Below are 16352 nucleotides of genomic sequence, written 5' to 3'. Positions count from 1 at the left end.
CATAAATCCTGGAAAGGTTGAAATTTTCCCGGAATTTTCTACGCACACTGTCGAGCACGGGTTTAATTTTTTTAGTTTATTATCTGGGCTTGTTTCCTGTGAATTATCAACGAAATGTAGAACCCGTAGAATTTGAAGAAATCTGTCCCTTGCCATCAGCCTTCTCACTCCTTTTGTCTCGAATGTCTCAAGCGTAGTCCAGTAATCTACGATGCGATGTTTACTTATATGCGACATGATCATAATCACACAAAGGAACCGTATCATTTCCTCCACAGTAACCTGAGCAAATTTTCGCAAATACTTTGGCACTGCATCTCCTAGCGTATCAACAAGGAATCTCTGATAACGGTTTGTCTCTTCAGCAATCAGCCCCATAAATTCGTTGTCGAAAAATAAAAAAATAGTCTACTTCCTTTGAATTTTCATTCACATTACATTTCGACGTAATGCCACTGCCACTGCTGTCAAATATGAAATCTCTGGGCTGGAAATTGCTGGCAGCCCACTCCCACTCATCACCTGGGTCACTTCGCTGTCTCCGCCTTCTTTTGACACCTTGGCTTTCATTTGTAGGTGGCAGATTTTCGTCATTTTCACTGTCGGTTGATATTTCATCACTGTCTCTTGTACCAGGACCATAATTATCCATTTCATTTCCTTCTAAATCCGATTCATTTTCATATCCAGAAAATGAGTCGAGAAGGTCTATAAAATAGTTATCCTCGTCGAGAGCTCTTCTCTCGATCTGCCGGCGGTCAACTCGAGGATGTCGTACCCTTGACCCGTCCTCCTGTGACATCTTGATGAAGACTAATGAATTTTAGGGAAACACGTGAATTTATATGAATTCACTGTATGGCAACTGACAGACTGTTACCATATCAAGAAAAAGAGGCCAGTATTTCAATCATCAGTCCTTCACATAAAAGGAAATTACCGGTGCTCGTATACGACACAACAGTGTTCCGGGCCAGTTTATTAAATGCGTCGTATACGTTACAACCGAAATCAAAGGGTTAACCAGACCACTGAGCTGACTATCAGCTCTCATAGGGCTGGCCCGAAGGATTTGGATGAAATGACAGGTGTAGGCTAGAAGCCTAGCACTGGGACCAAATAGGTCATTTGATTTAGTGATGGACGAATGGAAATGAAATTGAAAACTGCACAGAGGCACATGCTCTCATACTGGAGCACACTCACACAATAAATCATGAGGCAAGCCTATCACTATGTTTGGGATAATGTTAATTCCAGCGCACTGGATAGTCCGGCCAATCACCCATTGAAAAATAGAAAGAAACATGTATGTATTCACTGATTTTCGCAAAAAAACAAATCCGAAGCTATTCATAAAAAATTTCTAACTTTGCATTTTTTTAATCTTATTTTATTTTTTTCCTAACCAGATCAGGCAAATGCCATATGGTCTCGTCCACGTCTGACGGATATCAGAAACAGACACAGAATTGGACTGGCTGATTGTTTGATCAACTGGCTATAAGTTAACTGGCGTCACACTACCTGGGTTCACTTGAAAGGTGGGGGATCGAAGTCATCAGGCAAATATGGAGGAAGGGAGAGAATTCCTACTGACAAACTTCAGCTTTTCAAAACTTCTCAGCAGGTCCTTCCTAAACGTACGCTTACTACCGACATCACGCAAACGAAAAAATAACAAAAGTATACGTGACACAATGAAACCATAAACAATAAATGAATGAACCAAGTAAAACTGAAACTAACACACAAACAAACAAGTCGGAATGAACCGGAATAGCGAGCGACCCGACCGCTTTTCAAATAGACTGGAAATCACCGGAGCGATCCGACGGATGAACATTGTTGTTTGTTTACCAAAAAGAAAAACACCCTTATTTACGACTGAATCCTTCACAAAGCATTATCTTCCGCTCGGCTGCGCGCGGGACGACGAGAGGCATTCTCTTTCATTCTATTAAGAATCAAGTAAAAAAAATATATATCTATATATAGGAAGCGACGCTTACAATGCAGAGGCTACGCTGGTATACGAGAGGCCCTAAACAGCCGGGTCATTTAAAAATGATGCATCGGTTAATAAGCCTGGAAACGTGTTGTTAATCCAGTGCAAAAGATAACTTGTTATTGTTGTTATTATTATCGTCCCATAATGTGTTAATTCTTACGGAACATTCGGAAAGAGAATTCATTTGCTTTACCTGTGACGTCAATCACTAACATAATGACAGAAAGAAAATTAATTCACAAGTTTCCATTAATTTCTTCTTAGAAGTCATACTAATTCAGTGTTCAATGATATGTCAGCAGTGAGTAAATATTTTTCCCAAAACTCAGTAACTCAAAACAAGTCGCCTAAAAATTGAGTCATTACCTTAAAACAGTCAGATATTGTTTGGTGTTATTCCTTGTAGCGCCCTGGAAAAAAAATTGACAACTAACAGCAAATGATGGAAAAATCACTTATTAGTTTCCATTGACGTATTCTTGGATGTCATAATTACTGCAAATGTTTAATGATATGTCAGCACTGAGTAAATATTTTTTTAAACGCTATTTGGTAGCTCAGCGAAAACTCGCCTAAAAATCGAGTTATTACCTTCCTATTACAGTCAAATAGCGTTTGATTTTACACCTTGTTGCGTCCTGTAAGCAAAACTAAAGCTGGCATTTCCCCCGATTCAAATGGCGGTTAATAGAGGAAAAATATTATGGAATTTATCATATATTTAGCAACAAAGTCTGAATGCAACTTAAAATGTACAAGTTCATGAGGGTTTTTTATTTTAAATCACGGTTTCTGTCCTATAATCCTACCTTAATTCATTAGACTAACTGACAATATTAATATAAAAGCTCTTGGTTGTCAAGGTAAAAAATAATTTCGGGACGATAAGACATACTGGAACGAACGCGAATTGCAAACGAACGAGCGTGACATTCATTAACATCGACTAACCAATCAGGATGCATCTCGCGTCCTATTGTGACTGAGTGGTTATCGTACCAATCTGGAATCGCCACGCGTCAGCGCGCTATTGGATGATTTGATTAGAGCAATATGACTGGTTAATGTGAAAAAGCAGCGGCAAATAAATTCTTGCAGGCATGATTGGCAATCAGTGTGTGTGTGTGGGGGCTGGCAAGGAAAGAGGTGGAATGGAATGGGAAGGGGGGCCAGGGTGGGGTAATGGGAAATGCTGGGATGGGTATTGGCAAAATGTAAAAATTTTTTATATGCAAACTCCAAAAAGAAAGCTGACCCAATTTTCGAATTCCGAGAATTGAACTAGAAATTGGCATTTTGGAAGGAGGTACCCAAAACTCCTTTTTGTGCCGAGAATTTTTAGTGCCAATATTTCTCAAAAGGAACAAAGGTTTTCTTTTTCCACTGTATTCAAGAACTTAACATTAAATTTTACCTGGGTCACGCAGTGACACTTTTGAATATCAGAAAAGGCCTGAATAATAATATTGCAACTTGGCTATAACTTTAGCTGTTTATGACTAAAGAACTGACAGTTGCGAGAACTCTGCGACAGCCGTTAGTTAGGACAGCCGACCTTTAATATTTCTACATAAATGATGATTATTAATCATTTATGCCATTTCTCCTTTCCCCCTGGGGCAGGATGCAGATGAAGTAACTAATATTCGCTAGATAAGCAGAAACGGAATAGCTAGTTTACGTAACCTCGTTGAAAAAAAATTTGCATTAGTTAATATTTTCAGCTTGTTTTTAGTTTTCTGTAAAAGAAAACTATTGTGCCGGCTTTGTCTGTCCGTCCGCACTTTTTCCTCTCCGCCCTCAGATCTTAAAAACTACTGAGGCTAGAGGACTGCAAATTGATATGTTGATCATCCACCTTGCAATCATCAGACATACCAAATTGCAGCCCTCTAGCCTCAGTAGTTTTTTTTTTTATCTAAGGTTAAAGATAGCCATAATCGTGCGTCTGGCAACGATGTAGGACAAGCCACCAACGGGCCGTGGTTAAAATTTCATGGGCCGCGGCTCAGACAGCATTATACCGAGACCACCGAAAGATAGATCTATTTTCGGTGGCCTTGATTATACGCTGCACAGAAAACTCAATTGCGCCGAAGAAACTTCAGCGCATTTTTTACTTGTTTAGATTATGGATGACTTATGTGTGCAAACTGCGTAACCTCGGCCCAGGTACACTAAATGTAACATTGTTGAATTTCCCCAGGCAATCTTCATTGAACAGGATCATCTGGATTAAAGTTCAAGTAAAGGGCAAATATTTTATTTCTACAATGTTAGTAAATTTGAGCATAGTTGTAAAATATAGTGCAATAGGAAAAAAAAATTATAGAGGCCAACGCTGCATTCTCGTTATAATATGCATTTTAGGCCAGAGAGAGAGAGAGAGAGAGAGAGAGGAGAGAGAGAGAGAGAGAGAGAGAGAGAGGGATTGCTATTCCAGTCACCTGTTTGTTCTTCATTGTGGTTAACTAATGAGTTATATTAACAACTACAGTGTAGCTAAACGCTTGTCTTCTTAAAACATATTTTTTTATTTTATATCACAGCGTGCTTAATGTAAAGTGCAATACATTACTTTAAGAGGCAAACATCTGTACTGCCATAAACAAGAGTATATGGCAGATGGTGACATTAAACATGGCGAATACATACTGCAAACCACCAAAGCTAAGACTGAGCAATCCATGCCCCCGTCCCCCAAAAAAAAAACAAAGGTAACATAAACAAAGGTGACATACCTCGTTCAGAATTATTCCCTAAATCTTTTGATTTGTTTGTAAGTCACTAGGCCTACCTGAGGTGGAGGTTAACTATAAATCCGAACAAAACTAATTTAGTAAACTTACAAACAAACAAACAGATAAACCCGAACCAAAAACCGAACGGATTTTCAATTCCGTTGCAGAGGTAGAAAACCCGCTCACTACAACAGCTGAGAGAGAGAGAGAGAGAGAGAGAGAGAGAGAGAGAGAGAGAGAGAGAGAGAGAGAGAGAGAGGTTTATATAAAAACATATTCTGACTTTGATAGCCAACTCGAACGGCAGGGTTATATGAAAAATATCCACACAGGCTTTCTGTGTCAATTCACCGAGTCGTGTTTGCAGATTAACAGGTAGCGTTTATTCGGTGGCCATCATCAGATTGCGATCTGTCCCTTTTTATGGCTTAGGCAGTCTTTTTTTTTTCTTTTACTGTATCCTACTCTTTAGATATATATATATATATATATATATATATATATATATATATATATATATATATACTATATATATATTATATATAAAATATTATATAACATATACATACAAATAAATATAAACATATATATATATGTAAATATATAATACATATATATATATATATACATACAACACACACACACACATACATATATATATATATATATATATATATATATATATATATATATATATATATATATATATAAGCTTTGTGTGATTTTTGGTACTATGTTAATTTAGACTGAATGATTTTCATAAGGAGGTCAGTAACACCTTGAGGACACTTTACATAACGTTAAAATGACTAAAAGCCAGTACGACCAAACGAATAGTGAACAGGACTTATTTCAATGAAGTAACGACTGGTCAAGTAAGGCTAAGTCTTATTTGGTGGAGGAAATTGCTAATGTACATAGAGTCCCTTATGAAAAGCGAGATTTGGGTTATTTCTATGACTGTTAGGGCACAGGATAATAACGGTCGGGTTTGGTGAAGGCCAGTCTACAAACTAAAATGCACTAAACCACCATTACAGAGGAAAATGTACCATGTTTATGCTGTACAGGTTTGTTAATATCATTTACTTACGTGGCTGTTTTCTGTGGTTTCTCACAGAATTAATATGCATTTATGTTCTTCTCTCCATTTCCTTCATAACAAGAAAACTTATTTAAAATATACCAAGAAATATGAATACGAAAACGGAGCAACTCCTGGCAATATTGAGGATCTACTAAAAAAAAAATCGTTTTAAAATCATCAGGTTGTTGTTATTTTCAAATCCCAAAATAGACATTTGAAAAGCATCAGTTACATACCCAGGAAAAACATACCTCAGGCACGATATTATATTTCTAAATAAACATCATAATAAGAGCAAAAACACCACCACAAAATTGGATATCACTCTCTCTCCCTCACATTCCCGAGGAGTCCTAATAAGAAGCCCGAAAGATAATCAATCTGCGGAGGATTCCTTACCTGGTGGTCGGAGTACGCGGAGGCTGAGGCGGAGGCCGGGTGCCTGGCCAGCTGCCCTCCCACATAGGGCTTCCGGGATGCCAACACATCTCCCACCCTGCTTCCCATCATTGCCCACCCTGAAAGAATAAACATTAATGCTTACATAAATAAATATATAATCATAAATTATTGTGACAACAGTACTGACAATACCTCACACACCTTTAACAACAGTACTGAGAATAAATAACTCAAAAACCTTTAACAATAGAACTGACAATAAATAACTCAAACACCTTTAGCAATAGAACTGACAATAAATAATTCAAACACCTTTAGCAATAGTACTGACAATAAATAATCCAAACACCTTTAGCAAAAGTAATGACAATAAATAACTCAAAACCCCTTTAAAATAGTAATGACAATAAAGAACTCAAAAACCTTTAAGCAATAGTAATGACAATAAATAACTCAAACACCTTTAGCAATAGTACTGACAATAAATAATCCAAACACCTTTAGCAATAGTAATGACAATAAATAACTCTAACACCTTTAGCAAAAGTAATGACAATAAATAACTCAAACCCCTTTAACAATAGTGCTGACAATAAAGAACTCAAACACCTTTAGCAATAGTAATGACAATAAAGAACTCAAACATCTTTAGCAATAGTAATGACAATAAATAACTCAAACACCTTTAGCAACAGTAATGACAATAAATAACTCAAACACCTTCAACATCAACAATAATATTGACAATATTTTAAACACAATTAACAATAGTACTGGCAATAACTCCCACACCTTTAACAATAAAATACTGACAACTCTTAACACCTTCATTAATCACACTAAGCCATTATAAAAATTACTCTGGCCACCCTGCAAAATAAAATGGGTATATGCATAGAGATGTAAGTAACAATAAATTATAGTAACAATAGTACTAACAACAACTCTAGCACCTTTAATATCACACTAAGCCATTACAGAAATCACTATACCCATCCTACATAATAAAAGGGGTATATTCATAAATGTATATGTAATAATATATTATAGTAACAATAGTACTGACAAACAATTCAAACACTTTTAATAATCACACTACATCATTATAAAAACCATTGGACACCCTGCAAAAATAAAAGGGGTACTTTCATAAATAATTAAACAATAATAATTTATCGGTTCATCAACACTGACACCAATTCCAACACCTTTAATAATCCCACTAAGCCATTATAAAAATCGCTCTGCCCACCCTGCATAGTTAAAGGGATATGTGCATCAATATACATGTAATAATAAATAATCACATCAATAATAGTACTAACACCTTTAAAAATCACACTTAACCATTATCAGGCTGGGGAAGCAGACCTGGTGAGGGGCCCCAAGGGTGTGGGCTAAAGGCTCCTTAGGGAGGCCAAGGTCTTTGAGGGCATCCTTGAAGGGGAGTGTCATCTCCAGAAGAGGAAGGCAGGATTCCTTGGGAGATCTGATAAGAAAATCATTGCAGCTTGATTTCCCATTAATAGAATGCTCTTATTATTCTATTTCTGTCTTCCTCATGATTAAATATTTTTTTTATATTTTTTATTGTAAACTGCATCACTCAGTTTGTATCATAATTCTCCCATGCCAAGAATTCGTTCAGGGGAAGTGTATTTCGTATTAATGCCACAGTCTCTGTGTAGCACTTTGCGCTGGTTCAGTGGCCCAACCTTGGGAACTTGAGAAATCGTTTCTTCTCAGAGTTCATTGATGAAGAGGGTAATTATCGTCCTTCCTGGGATACCGGAGAGGATATTTTGAAGTTCGTGGGGAAGTTGGTTTTCTTGAAAATTTATAACGTATCGCCAATTTATTTATACCATTTTGTCAATTTCTTGGAAATTTTATATTTTTTATTCCCTTGAGGCCGCATTATCAATTAATGGCGATGATGACCATAGGCATTGCAACGTTGATTTGTAAGAGGTCAACGAAACACCCGAAGAGAAGTCCTTAAGACTAAGGACCCAGTTCACGATTGACAGCCGCATTTAAACAAGGAATCCTTCAGCTGCATACTTTTATATATATATATATATATATATATATATATATATATATATATATATATATATATATAGATAGATAGATATATATATATATATATATATATATATATATATATATATATATATTATATATATATATATATATATATATATATATATATATATATATATATATATATATATATATCATATATATATATAGAGAGAGATATATAGAGAGAGAGAGAGAGAGAGGGAGCATGTGGCTGCAGAATGCTGTTTCAAGTACTGAACATCATAGGTTTATATCGTCAAAATTCTCTGCGTAACGCAATATACATTTCAGAGGACTCAGCATGAACAAGGTAGGTCCCTCAGATACATCTATATAGAAGCTTTCCTCTAAAGGTAACATCAAGGGAAGACAAAGTCCTTTCACAACGAAATAAAGGCCTTCACGGGAAGATAAATGCCCTTCAGAATAAAGTAAAGCCCTCCCCGAACGAAATCAAATCACTTTCACTATAAAACAGAGCCTTTTTGATATAACAGAACCTTTTTGACGTAGAGTGCCAACTCTTACAGCGGTCGTGCAGGCCACCGATGGACAATGTATCTTCAACCTCCCATGACTGTGAGCACGGGCTTAAAAGCTTAAAGATTATCTTTAACAAAAAGATAGGTACACAGAAAGCCACGTTTTAATCGATCAAAAATCTGTAAAAAATGTACATGAACGAATTACAGTTATACAGGTAAGGATTTCAATTAGCCATAAATGCTGTTATGTTAAAATGCAACTGGCAAAAGGAAAACCATCGAGACGTTTGTTCAACGAAAATACAGCTCTTAAGATTATTACCACTGAATGAACTTTGCAGTAAAAAATGCGCCGGAGCAATCGAGTTTTCTGTGCAGCGTATAGTGCTATATGAGCTGCGGCCCATGAAACGTTCAGTCACGACCCGGTGGTGGCCTGTCCTATAGCGTTTCCAGACTCACGATCATGGCTAACTTTGACCTTAAATAAAATAAAAACTACTGGGGCTACAGAGAGCTGTATGAGCTGCGGCCCATTAAACTTTCAGCCACGCCCCGGTGGTGGCCTGTCCTATAGCGTTGCCAGACGCACGATCATAGCTTACTTTAATCTTAAATAAAATAAAAATTACTGAGGCTAGAGGGCTGCAATTTGATATGTTAGATAATTGGAGGGTGGATGATCAACATTCCAATTCGCACCCCTCTAGCCTCGGTAGATTAAGATCTGAAGGCGGACAGACAAAGTGCGGACGGACAGACAAAGCCATCTCAATAGTTTTCTTTTACAGCAAACTAAGAGAGAGAGAGAGAGAGAGAGAGAGAGAGAGAGAGAGAGAGAGAGAGAGAGAGAGAGAACTGGTTAAAGTACCCTAAGTATTTTATGCAACGAGACACCGCTACCTCAATTTCATCTTTCATTTAGCACCAAATATATATATCTAATAATATACAGTAGGCCTATATGGCCATCTGACATTCTTATGAAGAGAGTTTTTGCGCAACTGCCTCAGTAGGTTATGTTAATTACAGTATTTTATTACATTTAATGCTGAACTATCAAAACTGTGAATGGATGACGTTGACCTACATTTTAAGCTAAAATATTTAAATGAAAGCACATCTCATTAACGTTAATGATTAAATGCTAATTACCTTTTAGAAAGAACTCGCAGTCAGCGTTTCTATTAATAGTGATGTAGCTACTGGCATTACCTTGAACCTAAAGTAGTGTTCCGTCTTTTGCCTCTCATTTTTTCGCTCTCCACAAGAACAAAAACAAAAGATGGACAACTTATGGCTTCCCGTAGGAAATAAGACACTTTTCTTACCTTGATTCAAAGATACCCCAAAAACATTTCTTTTCTCATCTTCATGTAAACAAACCTCAGAAACATTCCTTTTCTCACCATGATTTCAAGAAACTCCAAAAACATTCATTTTCTTACCTTGATTTAAGGAAACTTCAAAAACATTCACTTTCTCACCTTGATTTAAAGAATCTTCAAAAAACATTGCTTTCCTCACCTTGATTTAAAGAAACTTCAGAAATATTCCTTTTCTCATTTTGTTTCACAAAAACTTCTAAAACATTTCTTTTTTCTCTTTGATTTATAGAAACTTTACAAACATTCCTTTTCTCACCTTGATTTAAGGAATCTTCAGAAACATTCCTTTTATTACCTTGATTTAAGGAAACTTCAGAAATATTCCTTTTCTCAGTTTGATTTAAAGAAACTTCAGAAATATTCCTTTTCTCGTTTTGATTTAAATAAACTTCAAAAACTTTCCTCTTCTCACGTTGATTTAAAGGAACTCCACAAACATTCCTTTTCTCACTTTGACATAAAGAAACTTCACAAAAATTGGTTTTCTCACCTTCATTTAAGGAAACTTCAGAAACATTCCTTTTCTCACCTTGATTTAAAGATACGTCACATACATTCCTTTTCTCACCTTGATTTATAGAAACTTCAAAAACTCTTTTCTCACCTTGATTCATAGAACCTCAAAAACATTCCTTTTACCACAGTGATTTCAAGAAACTTCAAAAACACTCTTTTTCTCACCTTGATTTAAAGAAACCTCAAAAACACTTTTTCCTCACCTTGATTTATAAAAACTTCAAAAACATTCCTTTTCTCATTTTGATTTGAAGGAACTTAAAAAACATTCATTTTCTCATTTTGATTTAAAGAAACTTCACTAACATTCCTTTTCTCACCTTGATTTAAGGAAGCTTCAAAAACATTCTTTTTATCACATTGACTTAAAGAAATTTCGAAAGCATTCCTTTTCTCACTTTGATTTAATGAAACTCCAAAAACAATCCCTTTCTAACCTTGATTTAAAAAAACTTCAAAAACATTCCTTTTCTCACCTTCATTTAAAGAAACCTCAAAAACATTCCTTTTCTCGCCTTGATTTAAATAAACTTCACAAACATTCCTTTCCTCAACTTCATTTAAAGATGCCTCAAAAACTCTGATTTTTTTATCTTGATTTAAAGAAACTATAAAAGAAACCTCAGAATTCCTTTTGCTCACCTTGATTTAAAGAAACTTCAAAAACATTAATTTTCTCACCCTGATTTAAATAATCTTCAAAAACATTCTGTTCCTCACCTTGATTTAAGGAAACGTCAAAAAACATTTAAAGAGCCTCAAAAACACTATTTTTTTCACCTTGATTTAAAGAAACCTCAAAAACATTCTTATCCTCTCCCTCATTTGAAGAAGCTTCAAAAACATTCCTTTTCTAACCTTAGTTTAAAGAAACTTCAAAAACATTCTTTTTCTCACCCATTATTTAAAGAAACTTCAAATCACTCCTTTTCTCACCTCGATTTAAAGACGCTTCAAAATCATTCCTTTTCTCACGTTGATATAAAGAAACTCCAAAAACATTCCTTTTCTCACCTTGATTTAAAGAAACTCCAAAAACATTCCATTTCTCACCTTGATTTAAAGAAACTCCAAAAACATTCCATTTCTCACCTTGATTTAAAGACCCTTCAAAATCATTCCTTTTCTCACGTTGATATAAAGAAACTCCAAAAACATTCCTTTTCTCACCTTGATTTAAAGAAACTCCAGAAACATTCCATTTCTCACCTTGATTTAAAGAAACTCCAAAAACATTCCTTTTCTCACCTTGATTTAAAGAAACTCCAAAAACATTCCATTTCTCACCTTGATTTAAAGACGCTTCAAAATCATTCCTTTTCTCACGTTGATATAAAGAAACTCCAAAAACATTCCATTTCTCACCTTGATTTAAAGGAACCTCAAAAAATTCCTCCTCATTTTCTTACTCGCCAGCAACTTCGAACACAGCCAAATCGTGAGGATGGCTGTCGTTCATATCTCGGCTAAACAGTAGGCATTCATGGCGCTCCTTGACAAGTAATGCAATTTCCCTGAAACTTCTCGAACGCGTGAACGGCGAAGTTTCGGCTCTAATGGAATGTTTTTAACGTGGCCTACGCGCTTCAGAGTTCCTCAGAATCCTGTCTGCGCTTCCACGCCGAATCACTGGAGCTTCATTTAATTTTTATCACGAACAGACCGAAATTGCTATGACCGTCCAAAACCAATCTCAGATCAACAATAGTTTGTGTCTTAATGCTTCTCCTTTTGAAAGTGATGACTAATTTGCCATCTGAAAAGAGGCATGTTAGTAATAAAAAAATATCCGTATTTCTGCAGTCATTACTGTCAATGACTGGACTTACAAACACGATGAATAATAACGCACAGACAAAGGTTGTTATTATTTGTGAACCTAAGTTCAAACATGACTTAAATCTCGGACTCACTCCCTTCCTTCAACAGTTTCATATTGGCTCTATCTTCCTCTTCTCTCCTTTCCCTTTCTATTTCTAGAAATGGCTATTTAGGTCCCGCTCAGTCTGCTCTCGAGTCGAAACGAGTAGAATAAGCATATATGAATACGTAAAAGCAGCCCCATTTTTAGGAAACGGCGATTCTGTATATCAGGTGTCGATTAGCTAAGCGATGTGGTAGATTGGAGAGTACTACTGTTTGTTTGTACTGTACGTGTCATATTGCGCTCTTGGAAATGGGAATAACATCAGTTTGATGGATTATCATCATTATTATTATGGGTTAGTTTCAACGAAAGCTAATTTGCGCTCAAGGCTAGCCTTCTAGATCTCCATTTTGGCAAAATATTACTGTCATAAAGCAATATATTCCTACTGTATATTGGGCTTCATACGTCAGCGGATTTGATCATATTGTCTTTTAACATACATTTTACCATAAAATTCTCTACTTTTTATTCAGCTACTTCATTACCTGCACTAAACACTATATAATATATTAACTTCAACAAACGCCCTTCACAAACTTCCCAATACCCAGAACGCCCCAACTTCTTCCAGGTCTTCTTAGGAATGTTTAAACATGCAAATTTTGAAACACATACAAATAACTCAAAAAAACTCTAAAATAAATGGAATATTTTGCAGCGCAGACAAGGGCCAGGTTTTTCAGTTCAAATCCTCTCATGAGCCAGACAAAGCTGATGTCAGGCACAGGGGATTACTCTCCTTGTGCGGGGACAAGAGGGGAACGAGGACGTCGTGTTAGTGACATCTTTCACCGTGTTAATACACTGCTTATATACGGAAGGACATCGCCTTTTGTGGTTACAATTCTTGAGAAGAAACTGCTCATAATGTTTTCAAGAGCAAATGCTAGTGGAAGACGCACCCTTATAATGACCTTTAGTTGCACAAGCGAGAAGAATACCACGAGGAAAAGTTATAATGAAGGATAGGGATTAACCTCTTGGTATAAGCGACAGGGGCTGCCTTCTGAAAGAAGAAAGGTCATGGAAGTTACTCTGAAACGCGAAGGAAAAAGATCATTCAATGAACTGGGTAATCCGGGAACTACTGATTCTCCAAAAACATATTCCCGTTGGCAGAATGACGGTAGACATTTCAATTTGCTTCGCCTCATTATGCGAGCAAGTGTCGCGTCCCGATGCTAAACTTTATTTATAAAGTTCATTACTGAACTGGAAATTCTCCTTTGGAAGTTTTTTTTCTAAGTTGTTAACAAAATATTAACATAGCGATTATTAAATAAAAAATTTACAGGATAAAAGTGGCAGTGACTAATGTTTCTCTCTAGAACAAACTCATTACAGGCAACTACTAATTGTATGCACCCATGTGTATATACAGTATACACACATACACACATATACATATATACACATATATACACACACACACACAAAGGTGCGAATGTCTTAGTGCATGACAAACACACGCAGAAAAAGAAAAAAAGAACACGTGCACGCAGTAAAAGCCTATATACATTAAATTATCGCCGTCATAAAGACCCGAGTTTTGTCCTCGGACTGGTCCTTGGCATTCACAGAGACTCCCCCCTGACTTCTATCTGTTGAGCTCTTCTCTTGATGCCTTCACACGACTCTTCCTCCTATTCATAAAACATCACTGGCTCTCTCTTCTTTCCCTCCACCTTTAACCATCTCTCTCTCTCTCTCTCTCTCTCTCTCTCTTCGAGTGTTTGACTTATTTGTATGTATGAGCTCAGGACTAAGACCATTAGCGCAATATCAAGGAAAAGAAGGAAAATTTACTTATTTTGCAATGGTTTATTTTGCAATTGTAACCTTCACTCCAAAAACACCTACTAAAATAAAACCCCAAATGGTTTTTTAATTTACTTTGTTGCTTAGACAACATCTCTTATCCCTTAATTGATAACCAATACCAATCTTAGGTAGCTGTGAGGTCAAAACTTTTTAAGGTTACACTACTGATCCGTGGGTAGTGACGAGTACTAAAATGATTAATTTTTCATCAGATAATGAGAGCTTCGAAAGTGGTTACTGCTGTATCCTATTTGCAACGGCTGAAATTAAGTGGTTACTGCTGTATCCTACCTGCAACGGCTGAAATTTTAAACTTTTTTTTCCTATAACTGTATTCCTTAGGCATTCACTGTTGCTTAATGCTACATAAACGTTAACCTCTCTTAGCCGCATAGAAACTATTACCCACAACATTACACATAAAACGCCTCTCAAAATTCATTACCTTCATCATCTTGAATCTTGTGCTTTATAAATCATGCTTTATATTTTTCCTTTGACTTTTATAGTAACTCAAAAAAATGGAAAGAAAGCATAAACAAACAAATGCGGACAGTGCCACAGCCCTATCGGTTTTGCAGCCATGCAAGCCAGGGTAGGAAGGCATCATGGGAGGGGATGGACTTGGAGGGGGGGGGATGTCTAGGGTAGGTATGCATAGGAGGGGAGCATGCGATGGGAGGGAGGGATGTCGTATGTGTATCACGTATGGTGTGGTTCAATAATCCACATCCTCTTTGATACAGCAGTCAAGTATACGGGATGAGAGCGGTTACCCTGGTTACAAATTACATTTTAAATGGCGAGGTGACGCTACTCTTACGCTTTTGTTCAGGCATGCAAGCAGGTAATTACACACAAACACAAACACACACACACATACATATATAGCGTTGTGTGTACTAAGAAGTTTCCCTATCAGACGGCTTCAGGGAGACAAGAGACCAAATTCACAGCCACATTCATTTAAAGATTGTCAATTTATAGGTGAACTCTACGCAGAAAACTCCCACAGCATCAGTCACTTCCTTTATAAAGAGGGTTTTATCAGCAGGGCTTCGATGTCCTCCAACACAACTCTAACATCCAGCTGTATTTTGCGCGCGCGCACGCACACACAAACACAACCACCCTCATCTTTTGCATAAAAAAAGGACCTTTGGTTCTGACAGCTTTGTCAAACCAACAAACTATCAGTTTTAGGCCTCCCTCTGTTCCTCCTCGTAGGACTTTCGAATTTTACATATTTTCCATCACCCTATCCAGATCTATGCTCTCCATGTGACCAGATCACCTCAAAATATTCTGTTTCATCTTTTTTGCCTACATCGCCTTTTCACCATAAATTTGTGGTAGCTCTGTAATATTCAGGCTTTCAACCAATCTTTCTTTACCACATACACACACACACACAATATAAATAAATAAACATATATATATATATATATATATATATATATATATATATATATATATATATATATATATATATATATATATCTCCACAATAGGTTTCTTGCTTTATTTCTTAATTCATCCCTATCTTTTCACACATGGGCATTCTGCTCTACGGAGTTTTGCTTGTTAGGTTTACGAACTTTCTAGCTTACCCAAATGAATGTTTGTATATCCTGATTAATAAAAACAGACAATTCATTTCATAAGGTTCACTTCTTGCAGAGTACTTAGTACAGATGGGGCACAAGTACCTCTTTTTCCAGTATGACCCATCGGCCATTTAGAAGAAGATCGGTAAAATTGCTGTGGATACGAAAAGGGACTTGCCAAATTCTTAGGATCCATTATCCCATGGCAATGAACTTAGAGAGAGAGAGAGAGAGAGAGAGAGAGAGAGAGAGAGAGAGAGAGAGAGAGAGAGAGAG

The 16352-nt window shown here is 36.5% G+C and overlaps 1 protein-coding gene across 22 annotated transcripts in view; it reads right to left on the bottom strand.

The window, feature by feature from the left end:
* Window positions 1-16352, bottom strand: part of LOC136854603 (uncharacterized) — a 671913-nt gene that overhangs the window by 391515 nt on the left and 264046 nt on the right. For all 22 annotated transcript variants that reach the window (XM_067131080.1, XM_067131113.1, XM_067131090.1 and 19 more), the window contains exon 4: window positions 6239-6357. In XM_067131080.1, the coding sequence (XP_066987181.1) occupies window positions 6239-6349 (111 nt within the window). In that variant the 5' untranslated portion in view covers window positions 6350-6357. The remainder of the gene's footprint in view (window positions 1-6238; window positions 6358-16352) is intronic.

The sequence above is a fragment of the Macrobrachium rosenbergii genome, chromosome 29 (assembly GCF_040412425.1).
Source record: "Macrobrachium rosenbergii isolate ZJJX-2024 chromosome 29, ASM4041242v1, whole genome shotgun sequence".
NCBI lineage: Eukaryota > Metazoa > Arthropoda > Malacostraca > Decapoda > Palaemonidae > Macrobrachium > Macrobrachium rosenbergii.
Note: the sequence above shows the minus strand (reverse complement) of the source record. Positions and strands in the feature narration are given on the sequence as shown.